This window comes from Vicugna pacos, chromosome 3 (assembly GCF_048564905.1).
Source record: "Vicugna pacos chromosome 3, VicPac4, whole genome shotgun sequence".
Classification (NCBI taxonomy): domain Eukaryota; kingdom Metazoa; phylum Chordata; class Mammalia; order Artiodactyla; family Camelidae; genus Vicugna; species Vicugna pacos.
The window spans coordinates 29,686,069-29,703,918 of NC_132989.1; the positions used below are offsets into that span (position 1 = coordinate 29,686,069).

A 17,850-nucleotide genomic window follows, 5' to 3' on the forward strand; every position below is an offset into this window, starting at 1 on the left:
GAAAAATCCAAATTATTTTTACGCTTTAGAGGCTCATCTTTTCTTAAAAGCTGTCTTTTCAATTTGAGACGTTTACTATGAAAGATTAGTAACAGTGTTAAATATAAAAGTACTTTTCTACATGTGGGATTTCCTGCAGTACCAATACTCAGAGTAGTAATTTCACTCATGTTTAGAGGACACAAAAGTGACATCTTGTCACAAGAATCTCAGTCAAAGCCTCCCCACCTAGCTGTCCTAAGGAAAAGAGCAACTTGAAACTAATGTTCAAAATGCAGTAGGTGCATATGACCATCACCTGGCCAACTAAAAATGTCTGCCTTTTCCAGTTAGTACATAATGTTTAAAATAAGAGCACAAGATACTTTTTAACCCAACACTTTTAAATTAAGGCCGTCTGTGCTGTCAGTGGTCTGTTGGCCACGTGCGACCTGGCACCGCGGCCTGAGCGCAGATACTCACTGGAGGCGGGAGCGGGGCTATCCCGCCTTTGTGTCCACGAGCTGCATCTGCACGTTGGCAGCCATGCCGCCCCCGTAGCCGCCCTTGGACTGCATCTGGTTCTGGATGGAGCTGACCTGGAGCGAGGGAGACACAGAAGCAGGGTCGGAACTAGGGCCACCACAACTGAGTGAGTCTCGCCTCAACAGTCTAGGTGGGCTGCTCTGTCCAGAAGGGCACTTTTCATAGGAAGTATTTCTATAGCCTTTTTGAAGTGTTTTCATTATAAGGGGAAATGTGAGGCTAGTAACTGAAGCTTTTTTTTGTACAACTCCCTGTCCAACTACTTTCTCTACTTCCCTAGTACAAAAAAACCGTCCTGTAACTCACCAAGCACTCGGCTGCATTTCAGAAACAGTCAAAAGTCAAAGTACAGATCAAGTCAACTTTGTTATTCAACCACTGTCACAAATGTAAATACCTCATTGGTTTTTAATGGCTGTATAATATTCTATAGTGGTATGTTACCTAGTTTAATTACTGACAGACATATTAGGAAGCTCTCAAAATGTTCGCTACTTCAGAAAATGCTACAGCATATGTATTTGCACACTTGTGCAGACACACCAGAAAGAAAGCTTCTTAGAAACAGTTACTGGGTCAGAGGGTGTGCATTTTTCACTGGTTAGTGCCAAATTGCCATCCAAACACACAAAATTTGTTTCCACCGGTAGTGTTTGAAAATACCCATGTCCCCATGTCTCCATTTCATATTAATACTAGTGAGGTTCAGTGTCTTTTCATATGTTGGCTGTTTGTATTAAGAACGGAGTTTCTTTGTCAGCCGTGTACATAGGTGTCTGTTTCCCACACCTGCATCAGCTCTCAGTTTTACTGTTAGTGACGCAGCATTTTATTAATGTGACCTTTATCGATTTCATAAGGTGCCTACCTACCAACCCCGTCTCAGACACAGGATGTGCCAGTAGCTGGTCTAACTCTGCAGGTTGCCTTTCCATTTTCTTGACGGTTTCCATTGCTGCACACAAGCTTTTTAAGGTGTGTGGTTTCAGGCCTGGTTTTGTTGTGAGAGAATTTTTGTGGACGGTGTAAGACAGTGGTCAAGTCTCATTCCTTGGCGTGTGGCTGTCGGGTCTCTGCAACACCGTTATTATATGCCCCATTTCAGTAGGATGACATTTGTGCCAAACTAGTCAATATAACAAACAGAAAACACAACTGGACTTGAGCAAGAGTGACTAGTGTCTGCTGGGCCTGACTTCTATCATTTTTATCATAGAAAGGTGTGCAGCACTCTGAGCGCAAGTACCTAGAAATGAAAGTTGACTTTCTTGAGGCACCTGGAACCCCGCATTCTCCCTGAGGTGAGGAGATAGAGATGAGTTTGGGGAAACTAAGGTAGCAAGAAAGAGGCTATAGCTCAGTGGTAGAGAGCCATGCCTAGCACTTTGAGGAAAATTAAATGAATTAAAGCATGTTCAGTTTGTGGCACCAGCATCAAATAAAGGGAATATTAATGTCTTTTAAAAAAATGAAATAATAAATGATTCTCACGTATTACTGGGAGAAAGATTAGCCAGCTGTTTTTGTAGTGAGTGAAATCCTGTCCAAAATACCTCTTCCTAAGGTTGCTCTGTTGTTGCAGCAAACAAAGTGACCCTGTGTGCAACTTGGATGGCTGCTGGGGCTCAAAACAGGTGTCAGGCTGATGTCATTGACTCATGCCATTTGGTCTGCAGGTTGGTGGCGTTTCTGTTTTAATCTTGATTCCTAGCACCACATGGGTCTGAGGCTATAAAAGAAAAACTATAAAAGAATGTCTTTACTCTTCAAGGTTATGGTATAGCCCATGCTTTTCCTGATTGCCAACTTGGTCTGGCCTTGGTGTCTCTGACGAGAGAAGCTCTGTGTTGTGACTCTCAAAGAAAGCTGCTGTGTGGAGCAGGAGGGCACTGTGAAGGCGTGAGCCTGTGTGGGGCTGGGCAACGTGCTCTGAGAGCACTGACAAGGCCTCTCAGCCTGGGCGGCCGCAGGGGCCTTGACTGGGCATTGGCCTTGGGGAGAAACCGAGTACAGTGGATGCTTGCAGCTTTTACTGGGCAGGTGACTTAGGGAGGTATGTGTCAGAATAAAGAGTGACTTTGTAAACTTGAAGAGTTTGAGAAGAAAGAGCAAAGGAGGGGATAAAAAACAGCGCTTAGCAGAGCAGCAGGAAAGCAGAGTCCTCCTTAGCGTGCCCTCTCGCACCATCCTTATTTCTCTGGATTCCCCGAAGCGACTCGTAATTTAGCCTGACTTCTACGCATCTGGTTTTCAAGGAAAAGCTTCTGTCACGGCTGACCGTAAATTGAGGGGGTGGCTTTGAAGATGTTTTCTGAAGAGCAGAAACGTCTGAGATTATTTCCATAGCATCCCAGTGTGTTTGACAGCACTGAGTGGCCCTGTCCGTTCCTTCAGCAAGCAGTCGTGGAGCACCGACTCTGTGCCCGACAGCGTGGCTGGGGCACAAGAAATACTCCTTGTCCTGAGAAAGCGCGAGCAGCACGAGCACCCTCCCCCAGCCCCGCCAGGTCAGACGCGGTCGGAACTTGGGGAAGGACTGAGGCAAAGACTGCACTTGTGGGAGTCTAGAAAGCACGTGTTCTAAGCAAACAAGAGAGAAAGCATCCGTCGTTGCTCCGCCTAAAGGTACAAGTGCCGTACGGGGCCCGGGCGCTCCCGTTGCCACGCTGCAGCAGTGAGGGCAGACAGCACGTCGCAGCACTCATCTTAGAAGGACGCGCCTCTGCCCTGCTGCCTTCCCAGTTGATGGGGTGGGACCTGCAGGAAGGAAAGGAAACCTGAAAGTGCAAAGGTAACCGGGAGCGCGGTGAGGCCGTGTCCTAGGCTGAGAGAGGGCCAAAGGAGTAGCCGTGGCAATGACACAGCGACTTCGGCCAGTCAGTGCCACGTGAGCTGTCCTGACAACCCCCGGTATCACAGTGGCTTAGTGCAAGTCCAGTTTTTCCTTCACTTGCATAATAATGTCCAAAATGGGTTTTTCTTCATTGGTGGGTAGCTCTTCTCCTAGCCGGAGTTCAGGGATCCAGGTTCTTTTTATCCGGTGACTCTCCCATCTTTGGTCTATGACTTCTCAGGTCTCAAGAATGGGAAGGACGTGTGGGAGATTTTTACGGGCTGTGCTGGAAGTTCACAGGCTACTGTTAGGCGGCGACACCTGGCCACGCCCAGCCGCGAGGGGGGCTGGGAAACGCAGTCCCGCTGCATCTGTGCTCAAGAGTAGGAGGCAATCACTTCGGTAACCAGCCAGTCCGGATGCCACACTGGGCTAGAGGTCGGGGTCGGCGCGGTCCCTGATGCCTAGTGGAGAACCGCAGGCCTCCCTGGTCATTCGGTCCCTACTGCCGTTTCTCCCGTGCCTCGCTGCCCGCAGCCTTGTTCGCGCTCACAGCCCCGTCTTACTTCATCAGAGCGCTTACTACTCCCCGAGTGAGTGCCGCACGGGCGGCCCGCCTCACTCAGCGCTCCGTGAATGAATGGCCCCCGAGCCCTGAGTGAATGGCTCAATGGAGGAAGTGGAAGTTGAGGTGGGTATTAAGCAGACTTTACCTTGGGAGTAAGGAGATCAGGAAAAGAAAGGCGGCAGACTAAAAGGAGGCAGAGATGAGTGGATTGATCCATTTATGGAGCCGAGTCGCATCCATTCAACTGAGACTGAGTGCCTGTACGAGTTTCAGTTCTGGGGCCGCCTCCTCCATACCCCTGAAAAGACTGTACACTCCAATAGAAGTCGGGGACTATCAGAACGTATAAGGAGAAATAAGACCTAACGATATACTGTCTCTAAGAGGTGTGCTTTAAATGTAGAGACAGATGAGTTAAAAATAAGTTTCCCTTACAGACTGTGAAGGGGGTGGGGGAGGGGAGAAAGACACCACAGACCATCCTGGCATGCTAGAGACTTTGAAAACAGAAGACCTCCGGTCTAGACATGGGTAAGCCGCTGCCCCCCCACCCCTCATGCTGTACACCAGAAATTGAGACACCATTGTAAACTGTACTTCAACAAAAATGTATGTAAATAAGTAAAATTAATTTTCCCGAGTAGAGAATTCTATATTGAGAGTTACTGTCTTCGAGCCACTTTTGCCCGCTGGCTTCCATTGGTCCTGCTGCATAATCAGTTTATCATCTAAAGCATATTCCTTTGAAAGCCACGAGTCTGCTCTGTCTGCCACTTTGGCCTTGGTTTTTTGTACCCTCACTATGCTAGGGCTCAAGATAGCTTACCACCTAGTGTTTTTTGTTTTTTTGGTAGATCTCGTTTGTGGGTTTTGGTTCTGTTCTCCTAGTAATTTTGTTCTCAGGCGGTGATGATGAGATACTGTAGACGTTATCTTCCATCACAGTTTCCCCAGATTGTCTGTATCCTCACTCTTGAGCAATAGTTTAGCAGGGTTTAGAAACCTGCATTGTTAGTTTATTGTCTCCTGTGTCTATTCTTGCTGATCAAAAAGTGTGCTCAGTCTAAATGTTGTATCTTTGCCAAATGGAAAGATGAAATGTTAAAAGCCATCAGGGAGCGTTTTCCCTCTATATGTGAAGTACAGGGTGTGTTTGCAAGGTGGCGTGGTCCTGGTGGAGGGCATCGTCTGCGGACAAGTGTAGTGGGAAAGGTCTGCTGGAACAAATCAGGCGTTTCGAAAGGCAGGTTCATGAGTCCACACTGGAAGAGTTCCACTTACCATGGATGTATTGTTATATGCCCAATTTACGTAGGATCAAATGTCTGCCAAAGTAGTAAACATACAAACGAAAAAACTCGATTTGAGTTTAGCAAGAATGACTAGCGTCTGCTGGGCCTGATTTTTATCATTCACCTACATGGCTCAGTGCAATGAACTCATGTCAGAGTGACCGCCACACTTCCAAAGTAATGGATGTCGTTGAACCACATTTAAGTTACATGGAAAAGTGGTCTGTGTCAAGGATGTCCCTGAAATGAAGTGGGTTTTTTTTTTTTAAAGACTTGCAGTAACTTTATGATGAGTGGTAACCCTTAAATTCAAGGGGGAGGAGGTAAAATAAGTGTTTTACTATCGGGCATACCTCTGCACCCATGGGCGGAAGTACCACCTCAAAACCTAGCAGATGGCTGTTCTGGTCTACGTGGCATTATGGCAAGGCAAACGGTGGCCAGAATTACGCGTTCACCAACCGCCTACCTGTGGTCATTGTGACTGAGCAAAAGGATGGGTGAGATGTAACTTTTGATGCTAAGAGTGAATCAGTGTCCATCAAGTCCAGAGAAGTCTGTTGGGGAAGTCAGGCCGTAAGTTAAATGAGACCTTTTGGGCAAGTTCATACATACAGACAGCAACTTAGGAAGGTATGTAGGACTTATTGCATTCATGTAAAAATGAAATTTGCTTTCTGCTTCCAGCAAAAACTCTCCTCTGTCCTTCCCCGGGGCTTGAACCCAGGACCTCCTGCTTGCTAGCCCTGCTCTCTGCCCCTGAGCTACAGGCTCTCGCTAGCTACCTCAGTTTCCCCAAGTCAAGTCAGGTTTATCTCCCCCAGCTGAGGGAGGATGCTGGGTCCCTAGTTCCTCAGCTGCAACCCAGGCTGAGGCACCAGGGATTCAGCATCATTCGTTAGTTGAGGAGATAAAGGTGAGTGAGGGGAAACTCAGGTAGCTAGCGAGAGCCTGTAGGTCAGGGGTAGAGAGCTAGGAGTAGCAAGCAGGAGGTTGTAGGTTCGAGGCAGGCAGAGAGGCAGAGAGGCAGAGAGGCAGAGAGGCAGAGAGGCAGAGAGGCAGAGAGGCAGAGAGGCAGAGAGGCAGAGAGGCAGAGAGGCAGAGAGGCAGAGAGGCAGAGAGGCAGAGAGGCAGAGAGGCAGAGAGGCAGAGAGGCAGAGAGGCAGAGAGGCAGAGAGGCAGAGAGGCAGAGAGGCAGAGAGGCAGAGAGGCAGAGAGGCAGAGAGGCAGAGAGGCAGAGAGGCAGAGAGGCAGAGAGGCAGAGAGGCAGAGAGGCAGAGAGGCAGAGAGGCAGAGAGGCAGAGAGGCAGAGAGGCAGAGAGGCAGAGAGGCAGAGAGGCAGAGAGGCAGAGAGGCAGAGAGGCAGAGAGGCAGAGAGGCAGAGAGGCAGAGAGGCAGAGAGGCAGAGAGGCAGAGAGGCAGAGAGGCAGAGAGGCAGAGAGGCAGAGAGGCAGAGAGGCAGAGAGGCAGAGAGGCAGAGAGGCAGAGAGGCAGAGAGGCAGAGAGGCAGAGAGGCAGAGAGGCAGAGAGGCAGAGAGGCAGAGAGGCAGAGAGGCAGAGAGGCAGAGAGGCAGAGAGGCAGAGAGGCAGAGAGGCAGAGAGGCAGAGAGGCAGAGAGGCAGAGAGGCAGAGAGGCAGAGAGGCAGAGAGGCAGAGAGGCAGAGAGGCAGAGAGGCAGAGAGGCAGAGAGGCAGAGAGGCAGAGAGGCAGAGAGGCAGAGAGGCAGAGAGGCAGAGAGGCAGAGAGGCAGAGAGGCAGAGAGGCAGAGAGGCAGAGAGGCAGAGAGGCAGAGAGGCAGAGAGGCAGAGAGGCAGAGAGGCAGAGAGGCAGAGAGGCAGAGAGGCAGAGAGGCAGAGAGGCAGAGAGGCAGAGAGGCAGAGAGGCAGAGAGGCAGAGAGGCAGAGAGGCAGAGAGGCAGAGAGGCAGAGAGGCAGAGAGGCAGAGAGGCAGAGAGGCAGAGAGGCAGAGAGGCAGAGAGGCAGAGAGGCAGAGAGGCAGAGAGGCAGAGAGGCAGAGAGGCAGAGAGGCAGAGAGGCAGAGAGGCAGAGAGGCAGAGAGGCAGAGAGGCAGAGAGGCAGAGAGGCAGAGAGGCAGAGAGGCAGAGAGGCAGAGAGGCAGAGAGGCAGAGAGGCAGAGAGGCAGAGAGGCAGAGAGGCAGAGAGGCAGAGAGGCAGAGAGGCAGAGAGGCAGAGAGGCAGAGAGGCAGAGAGGCAGAGAGGCAGAGAGGCAGAGAGGCAGAGAGGCAGAGAGGCAGAGAGGCAGAGAGGCAGAGAGGCAGAGAGGCAGAGAGGCAGAGAGGCAGAGAGGCAGAGAGGCAGAGAGGCAGAGAGGCAGAGAGGCAGAGAGGCAGAGAGGCAGAGAGGCAGAGAGGCAGAGAGGCAGAGAGGCAGAGAGGCAGAGAGGCAGAGAGGCAGAGAGGCAGAGAGGCAGAGAGGCAGAGAGGCAGAGAGGCAGAGAGGCAGAGAGGCAGAGAGGCAGAGAGGCAGAGAGGCAGAGAGGCAGAGAGGCAGAGAGGCAGAGAGGCAGAGAGGCAGAGAGGCAGAGAGGCAGAGAGGCAGAGAGGCAGAGAGGCAGAGAGGCAGAGAGGCAGAGAGGCAGAGAGGCAGAGAGGCAGAGAGGCAGAGAGGCAGAGAGGCAGAGAGGCAGAGAGGCAGAGAGGCAGAGAGGCAGAGAGGCAGAGAGGCAGAGAGGCAGAGAGGCAGAGAGGCAGAGAGGCAGAGAGGCAGAGAGGCAGAGAGGCAGAGAGGCAGAGAGGCAGAGAGGCAGAGAGGCAGAGAGGCAGAGAGGCAGAGAGGCAGAGAGGCAGAGAGGCAGAGAGGCAGAGAGGCAGAGAGGCAGAGAGGCAGGGCACTTTTATTACATTCTTGCTATTGCAGACCATTTTATCATTCTTTAGTGTTTATCATTCCTGACTGCAAATGAATTCACTGTATCGTATTACTAAACAGACACATATGAATGATCCAAAAACAGCTACTGATGTTCTTTGGGTGGGACTGCAAATGTCTTTGCCTTAGATGAGAAGCTGAAGAAATTGTGGTGAGAATGAACTTTCCATTTTGATACTGTGGTGTATCATTACAATGTTGACATTGTGGCAAAAGATCAAGAGAAGTGCAGTGCAACGTGCACCCTGTACTAACATCACTAGGTCCTGATGGTGGCCCTGTTCCTGGCTTGCAGACGACACAGCGCAGACAGAGGTCTTATGGAAACACTGACCCCATCATGAGGGGCTTGTCCTCATCACCTCATCTACAGGCAATTCCCTCTCAAAGCCTTCACTTGAAAATCATCACGATGTGTGTTATGCTTTCAATATACAAATCTGAGGGGACACAAACACTTAGTCCTTAAGAGATGGTTAGGTTTTCTCTTTAACATCATCTTTTTAAAAGACCAGATAAGGATTCCAGAAGTTTGCTGTTCCACCATCAGTCACCTTGCACGAGACCTGTTCTGCTGTTCCTTCACAAAATGTCACCTTATATCCAGCACGACTGACAATGATAACACTAGTGTAGTTACACTATTTCTCATTTGGATCCCTGAAGGGTGATTCTCTATTATTCCCTTAAAAAAGATATTATAAACTCAGAACAGTAAAAGAGAAAAAATTAACTCATCATATATGAATAGGAGCGAACATTACATGCCCTGTTGCATTCTGGAAGCCAGACCGTCGTCATTTTCATTTCTATCCTACAGCTTCACAGGTACATGATTATGCATTAACACCGCAACCTCTCTAGCCTTCAGCTTCCTTATCTCTAATATGACGAAAGGTGAAAAGAACTTAGAGGCTGTTATGAGCATGGTATTAACTGATCAATGGCAAGTGCCAAAAGGACGCCGGACACGCAGCAGCAACTCCGTGAGTGCCGGCTGGGGAGCGAAGCGGCACGCGCCCTGCTGCACCAGGTTCTCCTAGCGAGAGCTCCCCCAGTGCTGGCACTCACGGATGAAGAACCCTTCACAATGTGATGACCGGAAGAGAAGTCCCCTGACCGTGGCCCCAGACTGCCCCAGTGCGACACATATGAAAAGAGGAAAAGGCCATCGGTTCTTTCCTCTTCTTCCGATTGTTACGCTTCACTAGATAATACAAAAATACGGAGGATGTCCATTCTTTTAAAATCTCTCAAGTTCATTGCCAAGTGTTAAATCAGCAGATCAGACATCAAAACACTAACTTTAAGTGTTATGTATTGCTTGTTACCTTTTTTCCTTTCAGAGTTGAACACATGTAACTATTTGGGATTTTTTTTATAACAAACGATTTTACAAAATTTATTCTCAAAGTTAAAGTTACATTTAACCAAAATCTATTTAACATAGAAGAGGAGTAAGAGAACGAAGAATAATGTATAAATGAGATTTTAAAGGCTGACTAAGTACCATGAGCTAAAAACTGCATTGGTCCTATATAGTTACACTTTTAAAAACTGAAGTGGGGATGAAATGTGTTGATGACAAAGAAATTAAAATTAGTCATTTATAATAAAACTGAAACCATTCATTCTATTTATATATATCACAGTGACTTCAATATTCACAGAAGTCTCAGGGTCCCACTGGGGCCACGTGGATCCAAAAACAAAGCGAAAGAACTGTGTCTGACAGCAACCTGACACCACTTACATGTCCACAAAACCACTTCAACGTACTTTTCCTTCAGATTTAAAGCAAACAAGCTGGTTCCTTTCCAGGAAGCTACCAATGTCATTCCTTTGCGGTATACACCTAGTAACTGCAGTGACAAACTTGCTTGCTGTTTCCAGGAGACTCATCTACCTACTTTAAAGGTCTCTATTCTCCACTTAAGTCTCTTGTTAGGCTGTCCAGTAAGTGAGCTTACAATGTATCATAACTGTGTTCATAAAAGCCTTATGACTTTCTGGTTCTAAACACTTGAGGGAACATTTAGACACATCTTTGTACTTTAGATGAAAATTAAGGAATGAGAGTTCAGCTGAGTAACTCTGAACTTTACAGTGAAATTCACGGAAACCTCTATAAAAGACAGCAGTCAAGCACAAATGCTAATCCTCCGCTTGGCGCAGGAGAACTTACGTGACAGTAACAAATAAATCACCAGCGTACTAATACCAGATACAGGCTCATCTTTTATAAAGTAAATGTAATAAATATGTTTAGAGAATGCAACTAACTGGCCTCGAGAGAACAGAAAGAGGTTAAATGTTACTGAAGAGCTGACCTCCAAGTCACTTTGCCGGGGGCATGAGAATCAACTATTATCTTCCCTTCTAAACGCAAACGTTTTGCAGTATTCAGAAGACAGACAGCTACAAAGAGCTCAGTGCAAACATAAACAAACACAGAACTTGGCAAACAAAGCAAGAGATTACTTTTTCACTGTTCACTTCCTTCTCCCTTTAATGCTCCCCTACGTATGTCTACTCCACGTCTATCAATTCACTGCACGTAGTGCAGCCGTGAGGAGCGAGTGGGCCTGTCACACAGCACGTGGACGCGTGACTACGCCCCGAGGCCCCACCCAGGTACCTACCGAGTTCATCCCACTGAACAGGTCTCCCGACCCCACGTGAGCCGTGTGCACGAAGTTTGTGGGCTCTCCAATCATACTTCGGTCAATCCGCCGGCGCCTTTTCTAAAATATGAGGAATAATGGGTTGAGAAAATGATCTTGTTCACAAAAAAAGATACTCTGATGGATTTATATACTGTGCACAAATAACCTTCTGTAATAATATATTTGCCCGGGACACAAAAGTACCTAAATCTTGGTATCACCCCTGTCACTTAAGCTGAAATCCCAAATAATAGGTTATTATTTACACCTCAAAATAGATTATTTGGTCTAACTTTGGCCATCCACATATTTGTGTAATAACCATTTAAGTTTTGGGCTTTATTAAAGAGAGACAAATGTGAAGTTATCATCTGTTAACCATGACTGGTGTGATCTGTGGACAGCATTTTGATTTTAAACACTGCAGCTTTCATCACTAACAAGCTGATGCCATTTTGATGGCTATTACTTAGATGACACCCGACTGCCCTTGCACACTAGAATCACCCTGCACTCTACCAAGAGGTCTACATCTAGCTCATTCACTGTTTTCTGATCTATTCTGGCTGCACATGAAACCCCGACCCAACTCAGCCGACAGGGCTGGGGCTTCCCGCTGCCGCCAATTTCTGACGACCACATCCCCGTAATTTCCCAAGCCTGTATTCAGATAGCAGGAACCTCCATATGCCATACAGAAGGAAAGGGGTTTCTATGCATCCTTGGGTGCTGCGACCTGACTGAGGGGCCACGAGCGCAGCCGGCTCGATGTCCCGGCGCCAGCCGCGGCTGACCCGAGGCAAGCCAGGAACGAGGACTGGCTAGGTGGCCTCCGACATAGCATTTTATGTCTCCATCTACTGGAAGGTTGCTGGGCTCCTGAGAACTCCTAAACATTTACCCAGACCGACCCAGGTGACAGCTCCGCAGGATTAGAACACAATTTTCTACAAAACCACAAAAGCGGACAGTTCACACAGTCATTTTAGAAGCTCGTGCACCTTGTTTTGCTGTCCTCTAGCTTTCCTGCCACAGGTCAGAGTCCCAAAGGAAGCCTGATGCTGGTCCTGGGAAGTACGTAGGTTCCCCCTCAGAGCTCAGCAGTAGCACTACCGTCTCCCAGTTTGCTGGCTCTTCCCTCCTTTCCTTCTGCGGGGCGTGTGGAGGCGTCTTGCTATCTAAACACAGATTTTACTACAGCTTATGCAAGTTGTCTTCTATTATTTCTTCGATATTGCTCGGGTTCCCTTTTGCTATTTCTGGAGGTCCCGTTACGTGGCCATCGGGATGTGCCCGTGTGTGTGTAAGGGGCTGGGAGGGAGGGAGTGTGTGTGAGTGTGCACATACACCTTTCTAGCTGCTTTCCGTCCATCATTTTCTTCCTCTTTATAGTCTCCCTGTATTAGAAAATAACTCCACTGGTTCCTCTTCAGGAACCCACAAATATTTTCCTACAGGCCAGAGAGCGAACGCTGAGGCTTGCAGTCCACACAGGGTCACAGCTTTGTCTCTGTTCTGTCATCACAGTGTGAGAGCAGCTAAGGACGACAGGGGGACGAACGAGTCCAGCCGTGTTCCAGTAAACATTTATGCACACAGAAAAGGTGGCTACGTAAGGCCCCACACGTTCTGGTTTCCTGACCCCTGCTCCAGACCAGTGATTTTTTAAAGTGGAAGATACTTTTTCCCCCAATTGTGGTTATTTTTTTGGAAGCCCTTTGCTATGAGATCACATTGTTGCACTGCTTTCTCATCTCTTTGAGACTCTGTATTACAGGTTTTCCTTTTTTTGCTGTCAAAAATGCCTGACTGAATGAATTGTACTCTACATCACCAGGAAGCAAATACTCTCATTCCTTTACTTCCCCAAATCTAATTCCTTCAAGCCCCTTTTTGAAGGGTTAAAAACCTCAATCTGTCCTCTGGGGCCCTGCTCCACGGGGTTACATAAGAGTTTCAGGTTGAAATGGTGTCAGCAGCCAAGGAAGGGTCCACGTCCTTTATCCAAGGCCTTCAGTTTTCTACTTCTTAGCAAAAGGCACTGACTTCCCGCTATCTTTTCTTGCACACTGCTACCTTCGGAGCCTCACACAGACTCCCTGCCCCTCACCACACACCTGACAGCTGCAGCCACCCTTTGATGTGGGAGGCCAAGTGCCACCAATGCAGGACAGTCTCTTCCACCTTGTTTCCCATGTTCTTCCCCAGTCTCTGATTTTGTCTCTTTCAACCCATTCAACATACTTCCCTTCATACTGCTCTCATCTGGGATGATACCGCACAGGTTCCATGAGCCCTGAGAAGCTACCGTCTTTTCTAGGATACGGCAGAGAAAAGACGATGCCAACACAGTTTTGTGCCTGTTTTCTTCCTGATACTACTTATTCTGTGACATTTCCATTGAATCTGCCTTGTTAGGAACCTGTTTTCTCTAGGCACATCCAAATACACTGTCACCAGCAGAAGTGAATTTCCTAGCCACTTGGGCAGGACAAACTCTCGGGGTTTCTTCCCCAGGACACCCCTTGACTGACAGGTAGAGGGGGAGGCTTCCAGTTTCTGGGCACACTCCTGCCATGAGCAGAAAAGGCAGGCATCTCCAGAAGACAGAGGACAGCAGTTACAGTCATGGGCTACTGGCACCTGCAGGACTGTGGACTTTCCCCAAGGCTCTGTGTGACCAGCTTGCAGGGGCGACAGCTTCTGGGCTGCAGAGGGTGGCAGCTGGTTCAGCCCCAGGGCTCTGCTAAGCAGGCGAGGGACTGGCGTATTTCAGAGAATAAGATCTACTTCCAGGCCTCTGGGAGTCCTGGTCACCCCTTGCCCTGTGAGCACACGGAAGCAACTTCTAACAGCTCTGAGTCGGTGTCATTTCCTCCGGAAGGGTGTGTTTGGGGCTCAGCAGAAAGCTACACTTGGCCCACAAACCCATGTTCAGTGATATATTCTAGCAGTTGAATTATTGCAGGAAGATGTTGGGAGCGAAGAGTCAGCACGGAGCACTCAGGCCGCCACCCATTCTCACCCAGAAACGTTTCCTGAAAGAATAAATTAATGTATGGATGTGCCTGAAGACAGATGTGCTTCTGAAAGAGCGGTATTACTATTCACTCGTAAACAATAACGTAACAAACATTACGAATAGTGAAGGAGGACATTCAAAAGCAGGTAACTAAATGGTTCAAAAGAGAACACGCTCAGTGAAAGGCAAAGGACGAAGACATCACCCTTCTTCTGTCACGATGACGTTAGCTCATTAATTCATAATCTGAAAATGATGACTTTTCACCTTGAACTTTACTGAGTTGGGAATCAGACTTTCCCTTTAGTCCTGGATGGTTTCTTCATGCCATCTATTCTCACCTTGATTTTAGGGCGTAAAAGTGCAAGTTGTCTGTCCTTCCTTCCTTAGTGCTAGAAAGACCACAGCTTTTAAAGCAGAGGAATGACATCAACATGGTTTTAAGAGGCTGCTCTGTGACGGCTACAGCAGTGAAAGCAGGTGGGAGAGGCCAAAAGAAAAAGTCATTACAGTAATGCTGGTGAAAGGAGGTTACCTGAATTCTACTGTCGGCGGCATAAACGGAAGTGTATAGATTCAAGCTGTGTTCAGTGGGTAAACCCAAAAGCATCTGGTTGCTGACTGGCTTTGAGAATTGTGGGAGAGGTAAAAGGTAGCGAAGATGCACAGATTCCAGGCCTGAGAAGAGAGTCCACAATCCAGTGGGTGAGGTAATACTGAAGAGTTCCACGCTTTAGGGAGAAGATAAAAGATTCAGTTTAACACACACGGAATCTGAGGTACTTAAGAGACAGCCAAGGGAGGGTACCAAGTGGACAAGATGAAAAAGGCTAGACTAGAGACAGGAAACTGAGTTACTGAGAATTCTCAGGAAGAAAAGCGCACAAAGAAGCTCTGTGTGAGGGTGGGCGGAGGAAAAGAAGCCACTGAAGGAGGCCGACAAGGAACAGCCTAAAAGCCAGGAGGAAAACCAGGCGTGTCTTCTGCCAAGTGTCAAAGAGGGACCCAGGCAATCGGCTGAAAGCGGCTGGGAGGCCAGTTAGGGAGAAGCACGCTCCCTGCATGCAGACGAGGAAGGAGCACCTGCCGAGGGCTGGGCCAGCGCAGTGGCAGGAGCGCAGGACATGGGGGGGCCTGCGGAGCAGCAGGAGGTGGGACACGGAGAACTCACAGACAACTGGACAAAGCCTGGCTTTCCGGACGGGGAAGACAGACAGCTGCAGCTGAAGGGAGAAGAGAAAATGAGGAGAGACTGAGATGAGATGACTTGGGTATGCTTAATTTCTGAAGAAACGATCCAGTAAAAGAGGGGAGACTGAAGGTAAAGAAAAATAAAGGATTATCAGTATTTGAAGGACGGGATCCAGACACAGGCTGAGATGTTCTTTAGACTTCTAGTATAATAATCTTAATGAATCAAAAAAACTACATTCTAGGTATAATTAAATATTTTAAAATGCCAAAGTGTAGTATTTTTCAGACACAATGTGGACATTTAAAGAAGAGCCCACTGCTCCAGTGTGCTGCACTCAGAGTGCAGGACAGAGATGAGATTCAGGGCAAACGGGGGGAATTCCACAGCCAGGCGCCCACACGGCACAACAGGAAGCCGCGCGCTCCGCCCCGCCGCGTGCTAACTGCTGACTGGAGCACAGCCACAGGTCTTCCTGGAAACACACTTCACTATTCTTTATTCTTCATAGGGAACTTTACTAAAACTGTCAACCACTTGAGTAATTCTTGCCATCCTTCAAATATTAACTGTTACTCTGCATGCGGTCAAGGACCAGACGCACACTAGAAAGCACAGTCGCGCTAGGGTGTAGAGGGTTAGGGAAAATGGCTCTTCCTGTCTGCTGTCAACTATGCCTCTGTAAAGCTGTTTAAATTTTACAGACACATCTGAAACTTTTTTCAATGAAATGTGATGTCCAGAATTTGCTTTTAATTATCCAATGGCGAGGGGGTGGGGGGCTACAGGTGGTCCCCCCATCAATAACTACTGAGGCTGAGTGCTGCATACAAGGACGGGGGTGGGCATTCTTCTTTTCCTAATACATTTTTAAAAAGATTTGGTAATTCATTTACTTTCCTCCCAAACTCCTAATTCATCCCTCCCCCACTCTTTCCCCTTTGGTAACCAAAGTTTGTTTTCTGTATCTGTCAGTCTACTTTTGGTAAATAAATAAGATTTGTAATTTTTTTTGATTCCACATATAAGTGATATCATATGGTATTTGTCTTTCTTTGTCTAACTTCTTCACTTAATATGATAATCTCTAGGTCCATCCATATTACTGGAAATGGCATTATTTCAGTCTTTTTTATGGCTGAGTAATATTCTATTGTGTATGTGTATGCACACACACACATGCTCCACATCATCTTTATCCAATCATGTGTCAATGGACATTCAGGTTGTTTCCATGTCTTGATGCCTTACAATTCAAACATCGTTCCCTACCCACTTCCTGTCTTCCTCCCCAAACTATAGAAGATACATTATCAAGTGTAAAACAAAAAACAAAAAACGCTGCACAGCTACCACATAACGTGGCTAGCTACAGCATCCATTTAGTTTAACACGGCTACTCATGAGCACCATTCTGTGCACTCCGTCACGTTCCTTCTTTGAAAATAAAACCACCATCCAAAAACAGCAATAAAAATGGCTTAAATAATAAGGCCCAGCAGCAAGTGCTCAATGCACTCAGAGCTTCTACTCCATTCTCTAGTTTTCTCAGCTCTGCCCTACACTCTCCTCGTGTCAGTTTTAGCCACAGGCTGGTAGCAACAGAGCTGCAAGTCCAGTCTCCCCGTCTCTGTGTAATGACACAGAGAAGAACAGCTCTCTGTTAAAAATAAGGCCACTTTCCTCTGAGGTCTCACAGGACTTCCTCTGGCGTCAGAGTTCCATGCCCTGTTCTGAACCAAGCCCTCTTGCCCACGTGTCAGGAATGTCTTACTTGGCCAAGCTCTCGAACCCAATCACGGCTACGGAGGACGTGGCCCTCACGGCCACCAAGAACCGCATCCGGGGTCACCCAGCACCGGGGTCCACTGTGCAAAATATACAGCGCCCACACAACAGATGCGGGGGTTGCCATGCTGACGGCCATCGAGGCAACTCAGGAAATTTACAAATTACTAGGTAAAAATTTGTTTTTAAAATCTGGAATGTAAAAATTCAGAGAAAAGCTGTATTCTGAGATTATTTCTCCAAAAGATCCCTCCTCTCTGGTTTCCCCCAAGCCTCTCTGGCTTCTACCTCCACTCCTCTGCTTTTGTGTACCCTGTGTAGGGTGGCCTTCTCCACGGTGTCCCCGGTCCCCTTTCTTCCCTCTCCCATGTCTTCACCTTATTACCTCCATGCTCATGACGAAGAAGTCTATTTTCTCTTCCCCAGACTCTGGACTATACATTTAACTGCTTACTGGACACGTCCATGTGAATTTCCAGAGGCTGCTCCAAGTGTCCTCTGTCCACGACTGAACACGTAATATCGCTGCTGTAACCTAGCCCTCCTCTTCACTGTCCGTTCTGGGAAACAACACTCCTCCCAGTGTTTCAGCCGGACTGGAGGGCTGTCCCTCACACTGTTACATCGCGTCAGCACCTCATCCTATGGATCCGCCTTCCGCCCTCCCCAGAGCCCCCTCACTGCCACAGCCTTGCCCCCAGGCCCTGCCGCCTGCCACCCGCATCTCTGCGCGGGCCTCCCAACTTACCTGCTTCCAGTTCTACAACCTGCTTTACTCCCGATGTTCTTTACGCTGTATCTGGATACACCTTTCTACAGCACAGAACTGATGTCACTCACCACTTTAAATGCCCTCAATGGCTTTCCAAAATTTTCAGACTACATTCAAAACTCCACAGCCTCTGAAGTCCTGTTTCTCTCCCCAGCCTTGTCGCTCGCGGCTTCATTCCTTACATTCTAAGCTTTCCTCTGCTGCTTGAAATCCCCTAACTACGCAGAGTTCTCGCTCAACTGTCTGCCCTCTGCCTGAAAGGACCCTTCCTGCTGCTCCTGAACTTCACTAACTCGGGCCTCGC

The 17,850-nt window shown here is 48.1% G+C and overlaps 1 protein-coding gene across 1 annotated transcript in view; it reads right to left on the reverse strand.

The window, feature by feature from the left end:
- The window catches only part of CDC42SE2 (CDC42 small effector 2), a 96,935-nt gene that overhangs the window by 2,524 nt on the left and 76,561 nt on the right, over window positions 1-17,850 (reverse strand). The window contains exons 4-5 of the mRNA XM_031673101.2: window positions 10,749-10,850; window positions 463-578 (exon numbers count right to left, since the gene is read on the reverse strand). Coding sequence (XP_031528961.1) covers window positions 480-578; window positions 10,749-10,850 — 201 coding nt within the window. The 3' untranslated portion in view covers window positions 463-479. The remainder of the gene's footprint in view (window positions 1-462; window positions 579-10,748; window positions 10,851-17,850) is intronic.